The sequence below is a fragment of the Anopheles marshallii genome, chromosome 3 (assembly GCF_943734725.1).
Source record: "Anopheles marshallii chromosome 3, idAnoMarsDA_429_01, whole genome shotgun sequence".
NCBI lineage: Eukaryota > Metazoa > Arthropoda > Insecta > Diptera > Culicidae > Anopheles > Anopheles marshallii.
In genome coordinates, this window is record NC_071327.1 from 74,355,905 (window position 1) to 74,381,925 (window position 26,021).

General features: G+C 42.5%; 1 protein-coding gene across 1 annotated transcript; it reads left to right on the forward strand.

Moving 5' to 3' along the window:
• Nucleotides 1–2,943: 2,943 nt before the first annotated feature.
• On the forward strand, nt 2,944–24,175 carry LOC128713148 (actin-binding LIM protein 1). Its single transcript, XM_053808009.1, has 11 exons — nt 2,944–2,995; nt 17,871–18,181; nt 18,405–18,772; nt 18,854–19,220; nt 19,856–19,921; nt 20,177–20,712; nt 20,805–21,118; nt 21,715–21,803; nt 23,624–23,690; nt 23,754–23,989; nt 24,062–24,175. The coding sequence occupies exons 1-11, from the start codon at nt 2,944–2,946 to the stop codon at nt 24,173–24,175; spliced, it is 2,520 nt and encodes an 839-aa protein (XP_053663984.1).
• Nucleotides 24,176–26,021: the final 1,846 nt, after the last annotated feature.

Here is a 26,021-nt window from a genome sequence, read left to right on the forward strand (position 1 = left end):
TTGATGGTTTGTTTTTGTTACGTGCAAAAAATTTATTTTAATTACCCCGTGCCAAATATTGCCCGGTAACGATGCGCTGAACGTTGCACCTGCAATTATTTGTCTTATTTTGATCGTTCGGTTTGCGAGTGGGAAATTTCTCCCTTGGGGGAAATTTTATTCAGTTGATTGTATCGTACGCGAGGGGTTTTGTTTGCTTTGCTATTCATTGGCCAAATGTTTCACATACAATTTAATATTATTTTTATTTTTTGTGGGTCTTTTTAGAGACATTTTACTATACAAAAATGACGGATCTGTTAGAAGACTCTTCATCGAGTAGGATTAATTTATTAATACGAGATTTCTCAATTAACCTTCGAATTTATTCAATTTTTTATAATGTAAATGAAGCTGAATTTCGATCTTTCATAAAATTTTATATCTAAACATAATTTGCATAAATAGTGTGAACCCAATTTCATGATTTTGGATATTTGTAAGATTTTTAAGATCTTTGCTCTAAGCCTCATATGTCATACGGTGTGAGTGTTCACACGAAAAAATAAGATCTTCAGTTTAAATAATGCCGTATTTTCTATGCTTTCCCTGATAAGCAGTAAATCCAACACCAGTTGTTTAATAATCTTATTGCGTAACGTTGCAACACTCGTTACAGTTTTATCGCGTTTGCGAACATAATTCCCTTGAAAATCGAAAGCAATCGGTTTATCTACCCTTGGTTGGTCTAACGAATTGGCGTGGTGCATGTTACACGCAAGTTCGCCATTGCCGCAACTCGTTTCGGTAGTTTCTTCTTGAATGCTTTGCAGTATCTACCGCAATTGCCTGCAAAACATGCAGGTAGCGGACCAAAGTCAGTTTCTGCTTGTGGTATATCACAACCACCCGCTCGCAAAGAAGCGAGAGACTATACTTTGGATGTCCTTGGTCAATAGTTGGGTAAAACAGGTTAAGCTATCTCGGTAAACTTCTTGACTCACGGTCAAATAATCCCTGAATCCGTCTAAGAAGCTATCAATTTCCATCGATGCGTATGAGCGGTTATCGCACTCGGTTTGTATTGTGCATTTCCCAATGTGTTGTGAGGGGAATGAATTTTAAGACACCTGTTTTCTTCACGGTTCGGAACAACCGTTGTAAGGCTGCATGAATTGTGTCAGTTTTTGAGTCGTCTGTCACAACAGACCTGGCTGGAACAGGTCTTTACTTCGGAGTAGGGTAAGAGAATGGAGCTAACACGATGCCCATGATCGTGTCGACGATCGAAAGGTGTTGCCTTTCATTCCAAGTTGCTGGGCCTTACGGTCAAGGTGATAAGAGTACGCAAATGAGACGCCGTTTGTTCACGTACCCCGATGGAATTGATAGTTTGTTGTACGACGTACACATGAGCATGATCATGCAGACTATATTCACTACCGATCAGACACTTCGAATGGTGTTTGGCTGTTATAGTCCTCGTAGTTACCTACGGGGTTGAAATTGTTAGATCACACGCCCTGGAGGTCATCATCCGCCCCTTGATGAAGGTATGCAAGCGTGCACACACACACACGCTTATCATGAAGATGCTTATCAGCGAATGAAGCAATGCAGGGTTTTACAACAGAAGGGATATGGCAATCCTAATTTGCTGAATCGCAACAAACGAATAAGATCAACCTGGAAGATTGACTTTAGTGAATCGCAAAAAGCGGATATGGAATCGCGTGCACAATTTAGTGAAATGTCAAATTCTACTCGCTGTTTACGTGTAGGCGGATTCAAGAGTTGAGATTTAAAATACAATATTTTTCGAATTTGGAAACAGATAGTGTTCAGAATAGGAATTTAAACTTATGTTTAAAGATAACGAATACTTTTACTTAGTTTTACTGAAAAATTTCATTTTATATCTCAATTCTTGAACCCACTGATATGTAATCTGACGGCCGCTGTTGTAAATCCCTGTAACGTCTGCTGATCGAAACATGATCGACGGGGAGGTAAAGCATGTGTAGACACTTCTTCCTCTGCACATAACAGGGCTTCATGATGGATTGTTTACCAAAAGCACAAAAAAGCACTTTAACACATGGTAAAGGTTTGGTAATGAAAAACTGCGAGACCGAACAAAAAATTCTATACAAACTCGCTCGAGTGCGAGAGTTAAGTGATATCCACCCTCGAAAAAAGCAGGTTGACAAGCATACAAAAACACAACCCTTATGACGACACTACGAATTGCGTATGCAAATAGCGCGCCTAGGAGCCAAATTTTCGAACAAAAAGTATGAACGAAGCTTAATGGTAAATAGCGAAAGAAGGAGACAAAAAAAAAACCAACACAATGGGAATGTCACGCACTGTTCAGTGATCGACCGGTCGGCTTTCGGATGATCGTCGGTCTAAACCGCGTTGCGTTTGTAGGGCTCTCTGAGTCGGTCAGTCGGTCAGATTCATCATGCTTGTTTCTTTCTCGCCTTCCCAACAATCCCGACTCCGGTCTGATGATAGATCGATGTGTTGTGTCTCGTGGCAGGGGCCATCCAACCATCCCAACCGGGCCGAGTGTGTGTCACCTCCGACCGATCTGACAGATTGTGAATGACAGATAGTAGTGCGCCGCTGCACAAAGTAACTGGCGAAATGGTGTTTTAAAGTCAGCAACGCCTGCCGCCTTCGGTATCGGGGTTGCTTATCGCAAAAATGACGCGAAAAGAGCCAGCGGAGGTACGACAAAAAAGAAGAAAATACACCGGTGAGCAGAAATAAACCGAAGCTCTTAACTACCGATGACGGCACGCAAAGCCAAAGGTTTTTCTGTGTGCGCGGGTTTCGAGTCGAAGTCGCGGGGAAAAGATTGTTGTTCATTCTCGGTTACGGTTTGTGGATGTCACCGGGACCATTTACTGCAGTGTGCTCACTGATAGTGGCCGCGCTAGGTGTAGTAGTATTAGCATGAGCAGCAGCAGCATCAGTAGTAGTAGTAGTAGTAGTAGCCGCATTGGAGGTGAGATAATCAAAAACGGGCGGGAAAGAGTACATGTGCTGCCGCGCATATGTTTATAATGGAGCACAGATGATGTCATCAGGGGGAGTAATATTTGATTTGGTTACATCACTTTCGGACACCAATACTTACACACGCGCAGCGGCACGCTATACGGGTACGCGTGGAAGAATCGCGAACAGAATTGAAAACAAAAACACAATCGAGTTTCACTGCAAAAAAACAAGAGAAAACCCCACTGTTGCGAATGTTGAATGCTGCACTCGGCCAAGACAAAACAGTACTGCAACGAGATGACTGTTTTTTTTGCAATTTGCATCAGGTTTTTTGATTGGTTTTTTAATCATTTCTGTGAAATTAGTTCATTTAGCTAGTGTGTGGTTTTGCTGAAGATGAGCTTTATTTTAGTCCTTCTTTCAAGATTGTTGGTTTCAATGCTTAGTATAATGTAGGAATATGCTTTATATGGTAAGCCGTGCGTAGGACCGACACAGGACTGACGCTTTGGGTGAATAAAGTCAAGGAAAGCCACAATTCTTAGGTCTACATGGAGCCTACATTGGGCAACTCTTTCGGAGCAACGAGGGACTTCTGATGGGAACTTGTTGAGATCATAAATAGCGCAACATAAAAGTTAGCACAAAATAAATATTGCGAGATTGGGAGAGCCATTTTGGAATTATGTAGTGCGCCAACTTTGAAGTTTCGAGATGATCGTATTTGAAAATTCGTCTTCCTTCAAACTTTACTTTTACTAAGTTTACTTTTAAAGTAAAAACCTTCGCCTTCTGTAAGCTGGGTTCCGAGTAATGAAATTCGGGAATTTTTGCAACAAAGTTAATAACTTCAAACATTTTTTTAACACAAACAACAACTATATTTTGAAACTTGCAAAGTGTGCTACCACCTTAATCTACCTGAAGCTGACCAGTCGAACGTTTACTTTACAGCTAACAGCAGAGTCGTTCCTGTGAAGTTAACATTTACTTTGTGTATTTTATTCACTTTATTTATTTTTCTATACATAAGCTACAAGAAGACCTTAAAACCGTACCCCATTGGTGGTCACGATAAGAGCTTTGTTTTATTGTACCTTTTATCACTCTATAATACTGGATGGTGTCCACTCTTCGACGATGACGCCATACTATCGCCTCGCAAAGAAAGCAAACTAGCTCATAAAATGTTGCAAGAAAAGCGAACGATATTAGCGGCAGAATGGCAAAGGTTAATAACGTGTGCCGCAGGGAACGTCACTGTAAAGTGGGTGGATGATGCGCTTGATCGCATTTTCTTTTTGTTCGCGCTGTGGCAGTGTCAAAATGCTGGGGGTGTGCTTGGCTGAGCGCTGATGGTTTGTTGAGTTGCAGGAGAATCGATCTTTCGATCGGTTGGGAGCACCACTTTCCACGCTTCTTCCTGTCAACCGATTGCGACGGGAACAATGGTACAAAAACCACGTTCTCGTGCCACCGGCTGGAAAGTAGTCAACCAGAACCGCCAACCCCCAATCAATCAACCTGCCCCCGCCAACGCCGTTCGGGTCCACAATTCCCATTTCCATTCCCGGATAGGAGCGTGAAAAGCGTTTGCAGCCGGGTACGTATTATTGCATCGTAAATTAGATGAAGCCAGACCGTTTTATAGATGGAGTTTTTATATTTCTCCCCCCCCCCCCCCCCCCCGGCTACTTCTACCCCATAATGGTGGTTTTGGTGTGGTGGTGGTGTGCAACCCTCATTATCTCCATTGAGCGAAGATTTGGTTAAATAAGACATAAATAAAAAAGCAAGGGGGGAAGCAAGTGATCAGCAGGCCGGCCGGGAAACCGGCAGCAGTAGTTGTGGGTGATTTTTCACGGATCGATGACAATGTTGTCGTCATCTGTTGGGGATGGTGGTTCGGTGCTGGTTGAAACGTAATTGTATTTTCTCTTTTCCGCTTTTGTTTATACTTTTACAGTGTTGGGGTAGAAATGTTCCAAATCACACCATTGGCACTCCAGTGCTGATTGATCGCTAATTTTTCCTCACCGTGGGTTCTTTTCTTTCCCAATTTACCCGCCGATGGAATGCTCCAAAATTGGAAAGGAATTTAATAAATTTCAACGCCATTCGGTTTGCTTCCAATTTGGATTGCATTTTTTGGAGACACGCACACGTTGGGATGTGGGAGCTAAATGAATTTCGTTCCGGAATTCTCCAGGGATGCCTTTGACAGAAAGAGAGAGATAGGGAGCGTAAATGAAAAACGATTTACAATCTCAAGTATGGAGTGTGAAAATTTGAATTATGGTGGCAATTTGGGTGCCTATACCCCTGTGCGCGAAAGGAAGTTAGAAACGGGGAGAAAACCCAATCCAGAGCGGAAAATTAAATTTGTGAAGGATGTGTGTTTTTCCTTTTTTCTTCTGCGTGGAACCACCGTAACGAAGCCGTATGCGAAGCAAAGGTCGATTTTGGTGGTGGTGTGTGAAATATTTTCTTACCTTACCCCATGTGAAAAACGAAGACACATGTGTTTTTCGTTCGCTTCGTTGAAATCAACCTCAAGTATGGTCTATTTGGCAGCTTCGACCGGGAGGTGGGCCAGAGATCGGTGAAGTAACGGACACTTGCGGCACGGAACGATCGTGGCAAGATGAACAAAACACACACTGACTGACTCGGTTTGGAATGTTGTTTGCGTGCGTGGATCCGATTGCTTCACGGAAGAGACCTCCCTCCCCGGGTACCGTTCCCCAAACATCGCTAACTCCTCAAGCAGGGGTTGATTGACGTCGACGACAAGCGAGGAGTATGGACGGCACGGTGTTGGAATTGTCCGTGTTTGCGTTAATTTTTCAGTGGCATCTTGAGCGCACCCTATGAAGCCTGTGGGGGTTGTAGCATATTGACAAAACGTTCGGTTTCGGTTTAATTTTTCGATTGTTTTGAAATGGCCTCCTAAGCCTCCGGGTTGGCTTCTTTCGCCACTCTTGTGTTGGAGTATGGGTAAAGAAGGTTAACTTCGTATGGTAGTTGTTGCTTTTTTTGCATTTATTTATCTAATACTTGTGTCACCGAGGGAGTGAAGTGGCTGGCAAATAGAGCATAGACGAAGATCATGTATAGTTGCTTTTTTGTGATGGAAAACAAACGCTTGGTGTTGTATTCGGTTCGGCAAAACACCAAAACCGTTTCATGATGCTGTGAATGGTTGTTCAGCCAAGTGTTTTCCCATTTAGTTCATAATTGTACACAAAGAATAGTTAATTTATTGAGCCGCATGAATGTTGAATAGTAAATGTGCTACTTGTGCTATGAACAAAATTATAAAACTTGGAAATTCTTTGGGACTTTTGGAGCTGATGTCATTTTTTTACTAAACTCTTACATTATAGAGCATCCTTCTGTCTTCTGTGGGGAATTCTCAATAGTTTGAGCGTTTGATGGGAATATTTTTAACCCCCGAGTTGAAATAAATCAGTCAAACATGCCTCATTGATTTTGTCCCGATTATAAATTATGATCTTCATAAAGAGAGTCTCCCTTCACCAACATCTTTTGTGGTCTATCTTATGCTAAAACATGATAAAATTTCTGAAATTCTGAAAAAAATCTATTGATAACCATTAGAGCCTTCAGTAGTGGGTATCAAGTGAAGTTTAGCATGTTTGGCATACATTCAGGCGTTTGTAAGTTAAACACTAATGAGCTAACGAAGGAGCAGCAGAGGAGTAAAACGGTTAATTTAATATTATAATTTGTACTTCTTGTCAAGTGTATCTCTCAACATGAAAACATGAAACAGCAAATAAGGTAATATTGTTGTCTAAAATATATATCTTTTTATATAATTTTTCATGATGTTTTCAAGTGGTTAAATTTGTAAACCTCTTTTTCGATGCACTTTACAGCATTTTTAAAACATGCTTTTCCCTCTTAGTTAAATCAATATCACGTGCTTTGTACACCCCTTATTGCCACCCCCAGTCATTTATCTATTCCATGCACACGAGGTGTTAACCGTTTGCTAATAATACAACATGTAAATGGTACGGTAACAACGTGGACGTAGCTGTACGTGACACGGTTCCATCGAGGTTTGTACAGTTTGGCGGATAGGAAAAGAGGACGATGACTGATCGCGAATGGAGTATTTGTGTTTGCTCCACAAACGGTGCGGGAGGAGATCGTACGAACGTGGGCAAAGGTACGCACCCGCACACGGCTGAGGTCGGGTGACTGACTGAACCGTTTTGCTAATTAATGCTTCAAGGTTGGGCATATCGCTGGCTGGATGCAACTGGTACCACTGCAGGGTGTCTGATCGCCAGCTGAAACCGTTCGCTTGTCGGGAATGAATTAAATATTATTTTTTATAATTGTTTTGATTAAAGTAAATGAGTGCTCAAGTACGGGGAATGCTAACCAGACAATTATGCAAATACCATCGAAAGGCAACTAGTAAATGTACGTCCGAAAACGTTCCATTTCGCCTTAAACTGCCCTGCATCTCGCGAGTAGCAGCTTCCAGCGATAATGATTCGGGTTTTGGTGGGTTAAAAATAGATTTATTCATCTATTTCTTGGGCATAAAATCTTAAATTATAAACCCCTTCATCAACCGTCCATCAAACGGAACGTGCTGTGCCTGACTCATGCAACGTATATCATTTCCTTTTTCCGCTTGTTCTGATTGCTCAATATTGCGCTAAACGTCACATCTCCCGCACTCTTGTGCTTTTATTGGCACCGAATTTTGGCAATTTGGCACCGAAACGGTGTTGCGGTGTACGATAGAATAGAATAAACCACTCGACAAAGGAAGCAAGAAAACACTAGTCTCGTTTGTGACCGATCCTTTTCGGTTGATCTTTCTTGCTTTTACTGCTTTTCGCGCTCGTTTGCTTCTAACCCACAATGATCGGTGGGAAGTAAAGGGATGGAATAATTGCAGATGGAAATGGACGCTAGTGAGCTGTGTCAGCTTATTTGCTGTGATGTTTACCCATCTCTTCACATCCGATCCTGGCGCCTTGGTCGCTGTCCGCCGGTCACGATCCGTTTCTTACCGAGCGCGTTACATTCCTTTCTTTTGCATCGAGTGAGAATGTTTAAGGGATCGAAAAATGTCACACATAAATGAAACTGAATCCGGAAGAGTAACGACAGGCGCTTACCGAACATGCCGTGCGTAAGTGTCATCCATCCACGCGTTGCAAAACGATGACGCAATCGGCGACACCAATCTCGTCTTATGCTACCCACCAAGTGCCGGGGCCCGAAACCGAATACTGGTTCTCGGGGACAGACTTTATGGTATTTTCGTTTTCAATTGTTGCGTCCTTTTCCTGTCGCTGTGCGGTTCCCGGTTTCGCCGGAGGTTCGGTTTGTGGAAAGAGTCGCCAAAGTTTGCGTATGTACCTCAGGGGGCCTACACAATCAATGTTTTATGTAGGTCGACGTTTGTCGTACCGTACCGTAGCTGCATGGTTCGTTATCAGGAGAATGAAGTATATTTGGAGGTCCATCTCAAGGAGAATTTTGAGGTTTGTTTTTCAGTAAGCGTTGATGTGTAAACAATCATATGAAAAAAAATCAATGAATGAAAAAAAATCTAAAGTGACAAGCCAAGTAAAGCTTAATTAAATAATTTACTTCAATATAGTTAACAGCAGAATAGCGAGAAAAATTACTTAATAAAGACCAAAACCAAGGGTCCCTTTTTGAGATTTGAACTCACGCCGTACGTGCTGTTGTCTAGCGCATTAACGATCACACCATTTAGCCGATCTAAAAAGTTTGGATAGAATCGGGTTTATATTCTTGTTCAAAATGCTTTTATCTTCTTTGATGCTAAACAAAGTCGAGGATGTTATGGTTCTCCTAAGGCAACAATCGTCACATGGTGCCGACTTGCGAGATCGTTGCAACAATGTGGAACAATATTTGATCAGATGGCTTGGTGCCTTGAAAATGCATTTAACTTCCACGAGTTGCATTAAACAAGAAATAAATACTAAGCGGAACAAGGTTGCGGAAAACTTTATTCACTTTGATGTAGAATGATGGAGATAAATTAAAAACCATCACCATGCGTCAGTTCCAATTTTGTTACATTAAAGTAAATGGAATTAATTGCATGTACGTTGTCACACTGCCAAACAAATGGTATGCTGCTGCCGGTGTAATGCGCTCAAAAAGCAGCGACTTTTAATGGCAATTTGCTTTCCACCGCATTGGGATGGTTGGGTCCAGCCGACCATTTTACTGCCCTTCTTTTTTACTACACTGTGTTTTTTATTTGATTTTAACATGTCTCGCAGTGGTTTCATACACATCACGCCACTGCTTGAGCACATGTTTGGCCAACCTAAAGGCACTAAAACCGGGCGATATAAACCAACGTGCCCCGGACAACATACGCCACGGTGGAATGATTAAGCAAGAAGTAATTAAACTGAGCCTATACCATCCGATGTCCAAGTTTGGGTTTGTAAGCTCAGTGGGCTTCTGTCACTGTCACTTCACGGACTGTGGGTTGTGGTTTCCCATTTAGGGGAGGATGTTTACCGCAAGAAACTTGCTGATAGTGAATAGATAAAACGTAGTGGTGTGATATAGTGTGGATGAGATTTATTTATTAATTCATTAACCTAATATTTTGCCCACCTATCGATCATGGAAATCTTTCCAGTCTGTTTATTAAAATAGGAACAATATTAAGAAGGAAAAAAAACGATAAATGCTCTATCAACGATCAAAGGTTGTACGGTGATGGTTTTCTTATCTGTCACTGATTGCAGAGCCCGTGCCTGTCGGTGTGTTGTTGAAGAATCGATGCAAAAAACAAGGAAAATACAAAATAAAAGAACTCTATGTTCCATTTGCGGCAAACGCAGCAGGACATTGGGTCGTGAGTTATGCGGGACCGCTGGGCGACGAACTGGAAAGATTATGTACACCAAACACACACACATACAGCACAGTGGAAGTTACTTACCGGGATGATAAGCTCGAAAATTCCATCACGACACACACGGTTTTTTCGTCTCGGATCGGCGCTCTGATCTCACTTAGTCTACGGTACCTTACCTAGCTTATGCTTATCCGTTTTATCCATCTGTGGTGATGTAGTATGTTGCGACCGAACCCTTCTTCCCATCTCCCCACCGCCAATGCTTCGTTACCTGGCCTCGCGCTTTCTTAGTGTCTTATGTCGTGGCACGACGCAAACTTGCACCGTGCTGCTTCTTTTATGTTGCTGGCGTCCTCTAGCCCTGCCGAGAGCAAATGCCATCACGAAAGCATCGTAATCACACGACAATCACAACAATCTTCTCGACGAATCTTGGTCCTTAAAAGCCGGCCGGTTGTGGAAGCTTTGGTGAAGTATTCGTGACATTTCGAAATTAGCTTGATCGATAACGACGGAAGAAAGTACTTTAAAATGGAATGGTATTTGAATAGCTCTCAGAGTGTCGTCGAGGAATTTAGTTGAATAATATGCCAACAGTATAGTATTCTCTTCATTTGGCATGTTTGTCCATTTAACATATACCTGAAATGTTATACTTAAAATAAGCTATGAATTAATATACAGCTTTTTAGTCAAATTATCATCCTTTGATAAACCATTTTGTATTTGAAATTGAAAAAGTTAAACAACATATAAAGCAGGTTTCAAATTGATGAAGGATTAATCTGATCTTGATCATTCAAATGTTGGGGGAATTCTCATGAAGTGACCTCTAAAACACGGGAGTCACCACAGGAAATGTCACCGGACTGGCTGAAAGCATTGTTGGGAACCGTGGACAAACATGGTGAGTGAAGTACTATGCCACGAATGCTTCAATGGTTCAATCATAAACAAATGCTCATTGTTTTTTATTACACTCGCGCATTTCCCCCCTATTTCCCCCGTAGTTAATCTAATGAGAGATGAGAAGAAGAGAAACAGCAGGAGCAGGAATATATGCTTCACGGTTTCATCGTTCATCATCGCACTCCCGGTGGCGGTGCGTTGCCAGCCAGTCTGCCTTCCATCGCCAACACCACCATAAACATCATCATCATCGTCAACGGTTCTTCCGGCGCGAATAGCGCGATTTCAATAATCCGTACCCCGTTTTGTGAACGAAAGAGTTAGTGTTTGGCCGCCAGTACCACACCACACCAAAGCAAGCCCACTTGATGATATGATAATGAAATTCGTAAACTGCCCGTTGCACTGCGTCTCACTGTCTGTAGTCCTGCCTCTAGTACGCTGTTACAACCATTTTGTGTTTACTCTTTGGCGTTGTGTTTCCTTCTCCACTTAGCTGTACTTCCCTTGTTCTACGGGTCGGCTTAAAACCGCCAAGATCCTAAAAGAACGCCACCCCCGGGTGGAACGGTGGTGGTGCTGTGGTTTATGCGGTTTTGCGGTTTAGTAATGCATTCTTTTCACCCTTTTCCCAGCGTCGACTTTTGCACACATCTGGTGTCATTTGGTGGTGACATTTGGTTCAGCTTGTACTCGGCTGTAACTTTTTGAAGGCAAAAAAAAAAACGAAACGGGAAAACATTATCGACATTATGCTTTACATTTTGGATGCAGAGGCGTCAGCTATGGTTTGTGTCTCCACGGAACACATGCAGAGGCCGCGCGGTGCATTCGTGATCGATTAGATCATGCTTCGGAGGAGAAGGTTAGCCGAACGTAGCGTTGGTGTGTGCCGTGCGGGATGGTTTCAGTTTGTATGTTTTGTGGGGCGAACGTTTGGGTTTAAGTGTTTGGGAAGACCTCTCCCAAAGGTCAAATAAATAAACGTGGTTAAGCAGTCGACGCGGTTGTTGTTACCCATGCCGTTCTTGCTGCTGGATGGAAGGGTTGCGAGACAACGTGTCGTGCTGATGAAACACTTTGCTGCCGACGCCCCAAAAGCTGCGTCAGTGTTCGGACGCACCGACGTTGGAGTGGTACCGAAGAGGATCGTTTGTGTGTGTTTTTTTTTTCGGAAACAGATTCTTCACCCTTGAAGATTGGTCGGATAGAAATTTCCTAAAAGAGGTGATTTATGGTGGCAGTGAAGGGTTGTTGAGCAAAAGCAGATCGCCATCCGAGCGCAGATTGGTGGTTGAAACAGTTACGCTCATCTCAAACAGTTGCGTTGCCATAACTATAAAGAGAAAATTGATTTAAAAAGGCAATTAATTCCGATAAGTCACACTTACCATTCACGTACTTTCGCTCACCATACAACCGTTCGCGATCGTTTGCTGGTGCAATCAATTGCAAAATCAATATTAAACTCTTACCGACGGGGGTACCTTCCCCATTCCAGTGGGGAGCGATTAATTTCGCACCGCTTACTCCTCAACGGCAAGATGCTAGACATTGCGCGCTATTCCCGTTTTCCGTCGAGATTTCGATCGTACTTCCATTTCCCGACAATCGTGCACGACCTTTAGACGTCTGCCACGAACACGGCACAAAACGATTCTGTTCAGTTCATCGGGGTTAATCGTTGCGAATTGTTGGAAAATCGGTTATTTTAGCCTGTTCTGGTTGCGAACAGCCAAACAAATCAACGAGGGTGGCCTACAAGTAATTGGTCGCAAGTTGTTTCATTTTTTCCTATTTGAAGTCGAAAATTGTTGTCAAGTTATTTGAATTTATTTTATTATTTTATAATGAGTTATTATTAGCATCACATTAATTTCGCGCTTTTGCTATGCGTCATACCGGTTTTTTTTTGTCCTGGTGAAATGTCTAAACACTGTTCAATTAACTACAGTGTAGTACAGAACATGCATTAAAGGTAATTGCATCGAGCCATTACTCATTGTCCCAGTTTTGTTTACAACGCCAAATTTGGCTCTATTTGCAAGGATGATGCACGTCTAATGTGATAATCCATTTGTGGTTCCTTGTGTTTGATTGTCACGTGTAAAATTATTTAAAAGTGGAGCATGGATTTTACATTCAAAATTTAAAATGATATAATGATTGTTATGGGGTTCCCCCCTACCAAGGGACACGATTTTTGTATAAAATCCACAGCACATTCGTGTGGGAATGGCATAACGAGTTTTACCGAATTTGTTGCTTGTGTGATATAGAAGAGAGATTGTGTGTGCGCCGGTTGCCGATTGCAAGGATGATCCATCCGCCATTACTGCTGTTGTTTGCGTTTATTGGAACGAACCCATTGCCGTGTGTTCGCGGACAGAAGAATGATTCTGCGGCCGCTAGTGCGCCTCAAGATACGATAGCCTATTCGGTCTGGGATGGGAATTTGCCCACAACCGAAGCGGTAGAAAGCAGTACCAATGGTTTCCAGGACGAGAGCTGGGAAGAGGACGACCAGGATGAAGTAGACGACTCCAGTGAATATGAAGTAGTGCAGTACAGTCCACCACTGATTCCTAGTGTAATTAATACCCCCTTAGAACTTCTCCGGACTGATCAGACCGTTAAAAGTAAACTGTCAGACCGTCCTCGTCCCATCTTAACCATCGTTAAGGAATTTCCTACCCCGGGTAGTTTGCGCCGCGATATGGGACATACATATGACATAAAGAAAACAGAACTAGGGCAGTTGGAGAAAAAATTGTCCACGGAAACAACAACGCAGGCGCCCATCTTGCAATGGATGCCAGTCTTCAACGCATCTGTCCACGGTTCGTCAGTAAAAGCGAAATAAATGATACGTGATAAAATTTTTCGCGAAAATTTACTTCTTGAGCATAACGAAATTTTATGTTACGCAGAAAACATTACAGCCTATGATTGAATATTTCGTCCTGTGTGTAGTTCATAAGATATGAAATGTCGGTAATAAATTAAATTCGATCCTCACGACTTGATCGCTCTTGGACGAATATTCGACGACAGTGTCTTGGTTAGTTTAACTAATTTGCCAAAATAAGTATAATATTGTTATCATCAGAGTGGATTAAACAAAATTGCTGCTTATCAATTGTCAAATGTCCAGCTGTAAAACTTTCTCTGCGGGTGATGTTCATGTCTAAGCAATCGCAGAGACACAGGTCTAAGCAACCGCAGAGACGCAGGACTTTAATTTTACACTGTAAAGATCACCACAGCTGAAGTAGGCTGAGGCAGATGGCGGGGGTATGAGCATCGTTTATCTGTGCAGTTTATCACAGTCAAAAGTATCTGGGGCTCCAGCGGAGACTTGAACCCACGTCGCATGCTGTACGAAACTGCTTACTTACCATAATGCCTATGGGACTACTCATATGCTTATGCGTTAAAACATGATAAAGTATTCTTCCTTTAGGTTGGCAAGAGAATCGCTTGATCCATTCTATTTCCCGATCGGCTGTCTTTTGTCCACATCCGCATCTTAGGTCCACAGGACAAAGTCAACTCGTATGAAAGCGAATCGTGGTGAATCGAACGCAGGTCATGCGCATTCAAAAACGCGCGACCTGTTCGATGAAAGTCCATCATTCCGTCACGTCTGGCAATGATGTGCAAGTGAATTAAATTTGGCAGTTGGCTAAGGTTTGTTAGTGTTAGTTGTTTCTTCACAAGGTTAACTACCGACAGCTGCACCCTGGGTAAAGTGCAAAATCGTGCTTTGTTTTGCGTGTGATTTATTATTGCCTTTTTGGCAAACATGAGGTATACGTTATCGGTCAGAGTTATCACTTCAGTGTGGTTCAAAATGTCGCCAGTCAAATTGTATGATGTTTTGAATTATTATTTTGCGTTTATAACTCCATAATAAAATGTACTGTGATACCAAAGTTTGGTCAGAAATTGTTATGTTACGAAAAGGATGTATAAATTTATAGCCATGCCAAGAAGAGCATAAAATCAATACAAACTGAGCACAGTGGCCAACTGCCATTCGTTTTCGGTCGTTTGTTGTTTTCTTCCTTTCGCGGATCGATATGTCGCAATCGTACTGTCGCTTCCGTTTCCATCTTCCCACCTTCCGCATCCCCTCGTTTAAAACTTCTGTGATTGGATTTTTGCGTCTGGTTTCCGTCCGTTTTTGGGGTGTGTTAAACCCAAAAATAGACTAAAATCGAAACCGTACCACCCGGCAAACGTTGCCAGGCCCAGGGTGGCATACATTTGGGTTGGAACATTTTCCGGCAGTGTTGAACAGATTTTGTTCTTGGGTGTCATTTTCTACGACAGCTTTAAGTCGAACTCCTCTAACATGCACGGTGGGTAGTCGCGAGAGTAGTCGCCTTGAGCTGGGGGTAGGACTCTTGTTGCGGTCATCGTGCTATTTATTGCTGCTGAAGAACGAAAAATGGATCGCAGCAGTCGCATGTCGCTGGTTGTTGATGATGTTCTATAGCGTGTTTGTGAGGTGTTGTACGTTTAGCCATATGTCTTGAGTGCCCTATTGGAATGCTTAGGGTTTTCGAGCTCGTATTAGTAGTGGATCTTTGTAATGACGTGACAACCCTGTTTGTACGAACTTAATTTAATTTACTTTAAATGTTATCCTTTCTTGTCGGATTGATTCTGAAAAATGTTTACCGATATGAGGCAGACAAGCAGACAAGCGCCTTTCTCACGTCTTCTCACTATTATTGCTGATGGTATCCATTAAAGAAATTAAAAATCATTGCACTGAACTCTGAATCACATTTTTCTTGAATAGAAATCTCAAGTACTTCACGCTCGGCAATCTATTCCAGGCGTGGGACCGTTATCAGGTTTGCTTTGGCGAGCTTGTCTGTCACTGTTGGAATCCATTAGCACCCTCACCTTGAAGGTCAATTGACGACTTATGGTTGGTCGTTGGGAAATACCGCGACAAACTGCACTCCTCCCCCAGGAACACTATTCACACATCACAGCCCATCATCACTACATGTCAGAAAGTTTAGACCTTGCCCATCGAACATCAGCACAGCAAGGGCATATAGGAACACGGTACCGTGCCTGTCGTCTTCCAATGGACCGGTAGCATCACCCTTGCCCAACAGGTGAAGAACCTCCTTGTTTTACCGCCGGTTGTGTAGCTAATGGCGCATGAACTTGATTGTTGCCACTGACTAACGCTGATTGGCCCACGGCAGGGCTCCTGGTGGAGCAGCACCTAACGCACAGGTGATAACAAATAATGAGGGTTTGTCAGTTCCAAGACATTTCTCGCGAAATGACACGTCCCTGGTGGTCCAGTGTGGTGTGAGCATGAAACGAATGGCCGGTGTGTGTGTATAGGTATCGTTTGTCATCGTACTGGTCTGTTGTTAGATATAATTTGACGCATGGCATGTTTTGAGCGCAATGTTATCAGCTTGCTGGCCTTATCGTACGCTTCTTTTCTGATTCTGCCACAATCAGCGGAACGGCAAGATGTAGTGAAGTTTATCGAAGAAGATTCGTCGGCACTGTCCCATTCGGACGAGTTCCAGTTGTTCCCATTTCATGTACACTATTTCCCATCCTCTGCAATTGATGGGTCATGAACAACGTGTCATGGTAATTGTGTGATAAATTGTTACACATTTCCCCAGCACCGTGAAGCAAGTGCGAAAAGACTCTCAGGTTAGGTGAGAACGGCGGGGACATATTCTAACCAGCGTCACAGTATGACGCACCACAGTTTCGTTGGAAGGAGTATGAAGGGTTGTTGGGAGCAATAAAAGGATTGTGGAATAGCATATCTTCAACATTCTCCTTCGAGTCAGCTTCTCCTCCATTGGCGTCAGACACATCCTACACAGGGTAATCGATTATGATGATTATCGTCGTTTGCATTGCAGTTGACAGACTGCCATTGAGCAAAGGCGGACGTGTAACAATGTGGAGGCACGGTTTAACATCAGCTAGCAGAGGTGTCTGAGAGATGCCATATTTATGGGACACATATGACGAACGGAGTACATGTGCCGGGATCTCTTCATATCGTTATGGGGTGGGGCCAGTCGTGGAAGCACATTACATAACGCGTTGTCCAAATTTATCCCGATAAACTCGATACTGATCTTGACTTGAAACATGTTGATGTTGAACCACTAATTGTTGGATTATTTATAACTGATTCTTCCTGTTAATTAGCGGCAGACGCGTGAGGATAAATCTTCCCGAAAAACAACGAAAACGTGCGTGGCATGTGACATCATATATGTCTCTGCTAAATGTTACCTCGTGAATGAAATGTATAATTAAGTACTTCCTTTTAGCATGGCACACAGCTCTACCGTTTAGTCCAATATATAACTTCGATCATTTTTCTTATAGAGTAGAAATAATTTTAGAGTGTTCATTTTTATCTCTACATACCTCTGTTGATGATAACCGATCATGAAATGTTTACCGTCGTCGTCGATAACCTTCGGCTGAAAGGTTTATATACTGTACCAGAGATCCCCGTTTGGCGGAGAAACTTGTTTGATGGTTGGTAGATTACATCGATTTTTATGTTTATTCCCAGTAATCGACTCTAAATATCTCCTCTGTACGAGCTTCCATTTTGCAATGGCTGAGCGGTAAACCATGTATGGACGGGGATGATTATAAACAGCCTAATATAGCGACACGTATAGCGTGTAGATTGAAGCTTTAATGTGCGCTCTAATCATGTCCGATTTTATTTTTCATAATCTCTTCATTGGGGAGTTGTCTGGGAAGGGGAGGATACTCACGGTTTCTGGTTGGGGTGGTTGCCGCACCTGATATCGTTAACGGCAATCGCTAGTTGAGCTGTACCGTATACACATTGTGAGGTTAAATATGGCTAGTAATTGCTTTACCATTAATGGGATACGAAGGGGGGTGTGAATAGATTGTGGTTGTTGGTAGCTTGGTTTTAGATTGCATCAAACAATATATTTGTACACTTTGAACAATATAACTCGAGTTTAACGAAGCTAACTTTTGGTACTGCTTTCTTTATAATTCGTAGGTAAAAGTAAAATCCAGTGCAGCAAGTGTCAGAAAAAGTGTTCGGGCGAGGTGCTGCGCGTTTCGGATCGCTACTTCCACAAGACATGCTTCCAGTGCACCAAGTGTCACAAGTCGCTAGCTACCGGGGGGTTTTTCTCGAAGGATGGTTCCTACTACTGCACATTCGACTATCAGAAGCTCTACGGCACCAAGTGTGCCGCCTGCGGTCAGTACGTTGAGGGTGAGGTTGTGTCAACGATGGGCAACACATATCATCAGAAGTGCTTCACCTGCAGCAAATGCAAACAGCCATTCAAATCTGGCAGCAAGGTAAGAAGAGGTGCCATGCACTTTGAAGATCACCATCGTTGTGTTGGATCGGTCTAGAATATTTTTCAAAATTTTGTCAAAGTAATAGGACCGTTGCGGGCCTATAATCCCTTCAGTGATAAGCGTTGATGATAACGTGAATACTTAATGTGTCGTTGTTTGTTAATATGTGTTGTACCACATTTTATCCCCCGTCTTTTGGGATAAAACGATTTTTCAAAAGGTTACCAACACCGGCAAGGAGGTGCTGTGCGAGGGCTGTGTGAAATGTCCACCCGGTAGCGGGGTAGGCGGTGGAGGAGCATCTGTTGGGTCGCCTACGGTTGGTGGTGGTGCATCGGCCACAGTTTCGCCCAAGAGCCGTGCGATTGAACAGAAGCAGGAGCAGCGTACGATCAAGGAGATCACCTCGAGTCCAACGAAAGCTGCCACGCTACAGCACCATCAGGAGACGGTTAAGAAGCAGCAGCAGTTGCTTCAGAACGGTGGCAAACAACCGGACCCGAACGATTGTGTCGGTTGTCAGCAGCAGCTGAAGGAAGGCCAAGCACTGATTGCTCTCGATCGTCAGTGGCATATTTGGTGCTTCAAGTGAGTATTATGTCGGGTGTGGAAGTGTGTATGCGTTCTCTGGCTCTCATATTAACTGAATGTACTTCTTGTGTATTGTAGATGTAATGCCTGCGGTACGACACTGAATGGAGAGTACATGGGTAAGGACGGTGTACCGTACTGTGAGAAAGACTTCCAGAAGTCGTTCGGTGTCAAGTGTGCACACTGCAACCGGTACATTAGCGGCAAGGTGTTGCAAGCCGGTGATAACCATCACTTCCATCCCACGTGCGCACGTTGCACCAAGTGCGGCGATCCATTCGGCGATGGAGAGGAGATGTATCTGCAGGGTGGCGCCATCTGGCACCCGAGATGCGGTCCCGGACCGTCGTCCGAAGCCGGCATCTTGAACGGCGTCGATACGAACGGTTTTAACACCGAGACGGAGTTCGATCGCACCAGCACTAGTGGTATGAGTGAAATTCAGGTAAGAACTTCTGGCTGTTTCTGAAACAAGTGTGCTTTCCTCGTGCAAGCTGCTACCGCTCTGCTGGCAGATTGAAAGATTTTACGATGTGTAATGCAATATAATAAAAGCTTCAAGTTTTAAGTTATAGCACAATCAAAGTGAAGCACAAACAAGAAGAAGATCAAACCTTAAATGTATTACTCTCCTCGTCGTAATTCCTGTTGTAATTGTGTGTTAAGTTTCAAGCGCCTAAAAGTATGCAGTAATCTTGGTTTTAATGTCTTTTGAGTAATTATTTCATGCCTCATATAATTCTATGTTCCATTCGTCACACTTTTAGTTGCTTCAAACTTTACTACACGTCTTTTTGGTTGGCACAACTCTTATTAATGCTGTTAATGAAACAAATCCATAAGTTATTATACATTATTACTGAATTATATTTTCATCCATAATCTATTAGGTTTAACCTTATTAGCTAGCATGAGATACATTATTGCTATAAAGTATTTATGTGTTTTAATGTTGCAATGTTTTATTTTATTTTTTGCACTTTCTGCTTTCTTTTTTTTTTTCTTCTTTCTTTCGTTTTCTTCTCTATTTCTTTCCTTTCTGTTTTTTCTTTCCTATTTTTTCTATATTGCTCTTTTCAGTTCACGTATCGTTCACAAACTCCGAGTGTTAATGGTTCAGTTTATAGTCCCTACACGCATAGAAAGGTTAGTTTTTTTTTATTTGACACGACAGTATCGTTGGTTATCTTATGATTTTGTCACCCATTCAGTTAAGTATGGTTATCATATGCTCAGTGTTAACTACGTACGGTAATGCTTTGTCTCGTAACCATAAGCACAGCTCCGGCATTAAAAGTCTGCTGATTGGCGCTACGTATTAAATTGCGCGCTTACTTTAGATTATTGCAAAACGGTAAGAAACCCTATTTAATCTTCTTATTATTTTATCTCTTTTTAAAGTATCATCGCACCACCAGCCCGGGGTTAATATTAAGAGAATACAAAAATCAAGGCTATGAGGATATCGCCCGTATCTATACCTACAGCTACCTTACCGAGGAACCCGGTTACCTGCGGCGCCCAATCGAACCGTACGATAGGGTCCCGGTGTCACCGCACTTTCACCGACCGGCACACTATTCCTCCATGGGTGGTACGGCCAGCAGTGTCGGTACGCGGTCCACATCCGGTTCGCGTTCGCACTCGCGCAGTCGCAGCGCTATGAAGGTGCTGGTCGATAGCATCCGATCGGAAACACCCCGTCCGAAGAGCCCGGGCATGAACAACGAGGAGCCGATCGAGCTGAGCCACTATCCCGCGGCTAAGAAGCCTCCGCCAGGCGAGAAACCAAAGATCGAACGGGATGATTTCCCGGCCCCGCCTTACCCGTACACGGATCCGGAGCGTCGTCGCCGCTATTCCGACTCGTACAAGGGTGTACCTGAATCAGACGACGAAGTCGATCATGCGAATAATAAGGAAAACGTCACGGAAAAGTATGCATCTGAAAGCAAAGGGTCCAAAGAAAGGGAAAATGTGATTAAACGTTGTGTGTGTGTTTTTTTTTTCTTCCATATCGCTACAATAGACGTCACACGAAGGAGGAAGAAGAACTTCGCAAACTGAAATCATCCGGCATGGGTACGGTTATACTGAAGGATCTACAAGAGAAGAAGCGCTACGAACACTGGAAGCAGGAAAATCTAGACCCACGCAACGCTTCCCGCACGCCGTCCGCTGCGAAGGAGCCAATGCACCGAATGCGCTACGAATCACCGGTTGGTGCATCGCCTTCGCGTAACCTAGACCATCAGAAACCATTCTACGAGGATGAGTTCGATCGCTCCACCAGTTACCGTGGATCGGTCGGTCGTGCCATTGGAAACGCGACCAGTTACAATGGTAAGCAAAACGTGGGCCAAGCTTTTGTTCAAAAATCTTGCGAGGATTTACATTGTTGGTGTGATAGCATTGAAATAACCTGAATCCTGAAAGAAGGAGTTGTTGCCTGTGTACACTTTGCTCCTTAAAAGTTTGTATCAACTTTTGTGCAGATGAGTTGAAGATAACCAAACACTTGAAAAAGATTTGAAGATAAACTAAATACTTTGTGAGGATACCAATATAAGTTGTTTATAGAGGTACATTAACCATTAGGCAGATGAACAGGAATGACACACAGGAGAGCAAGGGATGAAAAAATGTGTGTGTTTGCTGTTGTTTTCTTCTCTCTATCGTTTTTGTCCTGAATGATATTGTTTTTCATCACACGTTTCGGAGCGTGACACCCCTCTTCTGTAATGTACTTATGTTGCCGTGTGTGATGTGTGTGCTGTTTTTTTAAACTTTTATAATTGACTCTTGGTTTGATTTAAAATGTTTTCTTTCTTTCTTGTTCTTCTTCATATCCTGATGGATCCTTTCGCCTTTTTTTTTGTTTTTCGCACACCCAATTTCACCTGCCTCTCTTTCAAACGCCCTGCCTCTCCATCCATTAGCCATCCATTCGTACAGGTCACCTCCGAAGCCGGGATATGGATTCAAAACGTCCACACTGCCACCGTCGCTAAGAAACGGTTACAGCTCCGTAAGTCTCTCTCTCTCCCTTTGTTCACATACCCCATTTGCTACGTGAATGAACGATGGATGATAATTGTTTTGGGTGGTTCGGCGAACTGCATAACACGCATCCGTAGTGTAATACGTTCTCTATCTTGTTCCACTTGCTAAACTTTACACAACCTTCTACTTGTGCATCGCTCCACGTTTACTAATCTTTGGTTAGGTTTGTGTGTTGTCCACTAACCCTACTAAAATGCTTTGTACGTTCGTCGTAAGTTGGTGCGAATTAATACTGGTGTATCCTTCCGGCGATTGGTAAAAGATATGCACCGGTTTCGACACATCTAATGGAGCCGGATAGAATATTAATACTGGTGCTGGTGTTCTCTGTATGCATTAAAGGCTAGATGGAAGTAATTAACATTAGCGAGTTCGTCCAGAGCTGATATTCCGGAAGGGAAATTGTGACTGTGCCTAACCGCAACATTCTCATATGATTGTTCTCTCTTTTCTTCTCTTTTTCTTCTTTCATCAAATTTTCCTATATCTTCCTCATCACACTCGCCATTCGTCGTCATACTGTGTCATCTGTTGATTGTGCCTCACTGCCTGTTTGGCGGATGAACGAACCATGAAATTTCATCTAATATTTCGGCCTCGATGCTTGCTTGCGGTGGTGATGGTGAATGCTTCCTTTGGGTATACCGAATGTTGTGCGATACGCGCTAAACCAACGTTAATCTGCCTCGACTATATGCGTGCGTCGCCCATACGCTTACCACCTACTGTTCTGCCATAATGTAAACTAACTTCCTAACCGCACAACACTACACATGACACTGAAATACTGCCAACTAACCATACTACAAAACCACCCATAAATGATCATACACCGGCAGTGGTGAGTTCCTTACGACAAGTACCTAAACCGGGTTACGGCTTGGCCCCTCGTTCGCATACCTTCAGTTCCGCTACGTCCGGTTCTGCTCACGGTGTTCCTGTAAGCTGGCTTTTACATGTAGCTACGTTTATATGTGTTTTTCTTCATTTTCACCTCTGTTTTTACTTAATTCACACAATTGTTTTACTCTTCTCATTATCTATTGTCTGGATCGTTTTAATGCGTTTTTTTTAAACTAAGAACACATTTTTAAAAAGGTGTAAATCTTTTCTTCAAATTTAATATTTTTTCTTCAATGATTGATCGGCTTACAGATATTTCAACAACTATTGGCCTTTTTGTTATGTAGAATATGTTTTATTTTTGTCAATTACTGAGTTTTTGTGTTTTGTTCTTTTTTCTCATTCACTAACAAAACAAGTGCATGGTTATATTTTGTGTACACCCATACGTGATGAAAATGTTTTGTTTTAATTGTACTTTCCACTATCTACTGCCATAATCTTGCCAAGAATAAATTTGCTTTATGGGGCCAAGTTTTTTTTAGAGTGCAACCTTACGTCCTTCTACGTTCCCGTACCGTAGAATCACGACTGTGATAGGGATGCGATGCTTTTCACTGTGCTTTTCTGCTCGTTTTCTTGTGTATGATTTATTTTGTTTCTTCTACTTTCAATCACTGCTGGATTACTTAGATGATCGATGGAATTAGAAGCACTAACACTATGCCTGGCTTTAATCACTAGATAGTGTATGTGATTTAATTTATTTTTATTTGTTTTTACATTCGGTTTGTATCATAGTGGTATCGTTAACTGTATTCGTGCATGTTTTGTTCGTTTATTTCGTGTATGGTGCAAGTTATTTTTGTTAATTTTAATGTTATCTTTGGCACTGCGGCGGACACCTATGTTTACACACTTCGTTCGGTAAAATCGTTGCAGGATTTCTCGTTCAGCGGACTCGGAGATAAGACCCACAGTACGGAGTTCAGCTGCGGTAAAAGCGACAGTAAGTTTCAAAAGGTTGTTTTTTTAAATGCCTGCATGCTAATGTTTTGCCTTGATGTTCCAGTTTCCGGCGATTCCATAACTGAAGGCGATCGTCGTGCGTTGGGTGCAGAGATTCCTGCCTCCAGTACGTATTCCGGTGCACTTTCCTATCACTACCCGCAGCAACCAACACGTCGCAGCTTGCCCAATATGGCCCACTCGATGCTGGTGCACGAGCCGGCCAAAATTTATCCTTATCATCTGCTTCTAATCACTAACTACCGATTGCCGTCTGATGTCGATAGATGTAATCTAGAGGTATGTTTCCCGGAATCCGGATTTATTGCGAAGAGAAGGATGCTAACGACCTTTTCTATTGTCCCTTCATAGCGTCACCTATCGGATGTGGAGTTTGAAGCCATTCTTCAATGTACGCGGCCAGAGTTTTACCGTATGCCCCAGTGGAAGCGCAATGACATGAAGCGACGTGCACGCTTGTTTTAAAACATCAAATCCCAACAATCTACTTTACAGTGCAACTCAATGGCAGACCAAGCATATGCAGCACGTGCAAATGCAAACTCCTGCTTGTTGAAGTATCTTCCATTGCCGGGCGAAACGGAGGATTCAAACCAAATCCGTGCTATTACCTATGTACCCGCCGTCTGTTTTGTGTTATTTTGTTTTGTTTTTCGTCGTTTAATGTGGACGTGCGCTGGGTACACGGTCGCGAATATGTACTATTATAATAATTATTATTATTATTGACTATGTAACAATACTATAGCTTCTCTATAGTGTACGTTACGTGGTGCTTCCGTAGGTAGCATCTTTTCTTAAGATTGCAGCTCCGTATACTTTGAAAATTGGACATTTTACATTAGCTTGACAATTATCGACCGTAACATTTGGAGTTTTTTGTTTCATCGTTATTTATAAATGTATTGGTTGAAAGGGCGAACAAAGCAACATGTTTAATCTACGACGGGACAAAAACGGAGCGTTTACGTGAAATACATAGCTGAATTCCCTTTTGCCAGTCGAGGGCAATCAAAGATCAGATCGCTTGTAGCTTCAAATTGGCCTAGACCGTAACGAAACGAAATTCAAGTTGTGCGTATGGTTCGTCGTAACTATGGCTGGATTCTAATGCATTTATGTAGCGTTGTGCGCTGTGCGCTGTAAGAAAAGGGCTGTTAATTGTTGCTGCACATGTCAGTTAGGGTTTTGACGAGTAAAAAAGGTAACTGAAGGACATACTCCATCTACAACCCGCGCATCATAACCCGATAACGAAGAAAAAAAAAACACACACACCACAATCGAACACATAAACACGCATACACCCGAACTTACTAGATATGGATATTGCAAACAAAAAATTCAGCTAGCCTTAATGCAACTATTTGTAGATTTTAAATAGGCGTGGACTATGTGGGTACAACTAGAAACAAAAGCAAACACGGGCGCGTGGGAAGCAGAGCCACGCGTTGTGCAACTAGAGATATTTATGAGTTTTATTTATACGAACGGTTCTACTAGCATACACCATCCTAACGCGTACCGGAGTGAATGTGAACTAAAATGAAAATAATTTAACTAATGCAAACAGACAACCGCACATACCAGTACGCCAGTCGTATAAATTACACCGAAACGAAAGGATATGTAATTAAATAATCGCAATCGCAATGTGCAAACGATGGGACACCATTCAATTTACAAAATGAGCAAAAACGAACCACTGCACTGCCCGCTTCGGTTTGCTTGAACGATATAAGCTATAAGGGTTAGGAATAGCAGGGACAAAGAAAATAAACAGTAGCAAGGCGTCAAACAATGCATTCAATAGCAAAGATTGAAAAGAAATTTATAATACCCGCATAACGTCGTACGATGTTGTCAAGATATTGTGGGGAATAATAGTAATTGAGGTGAAGAGAAAGGTCGTCTTTAAGCGAAATTTAAAAGAGCGCAGTTTTCACAATCGATTTATTTGCATCTTTGCAAGGAGAAAAAACAAACAAAACATCACATCTTGAAACTTGCACCAAAGTGAAGAAAACATGCGTAAAAATCGAATTCGCTAGTGTTTCTGCAATAAACATACCTACTGGAATGGGAAGCCCGTAAAGATGAACGACGTGTGAATGATAAATATGGAAAGAAATGGCACGAAATTGTCTCTACTATTTACAACCCTGAGGTAGGTGAGCGTTAAAACACAAACAAAACCATCATATGAAACAGACAAAGAAAACTGAAGCGAAATTATTTTTATACCTTCAACGAATAAGCGAAGATCATAAATAGGAAGCGATTATTGAATTACTTTTTTTCAAAACAACAC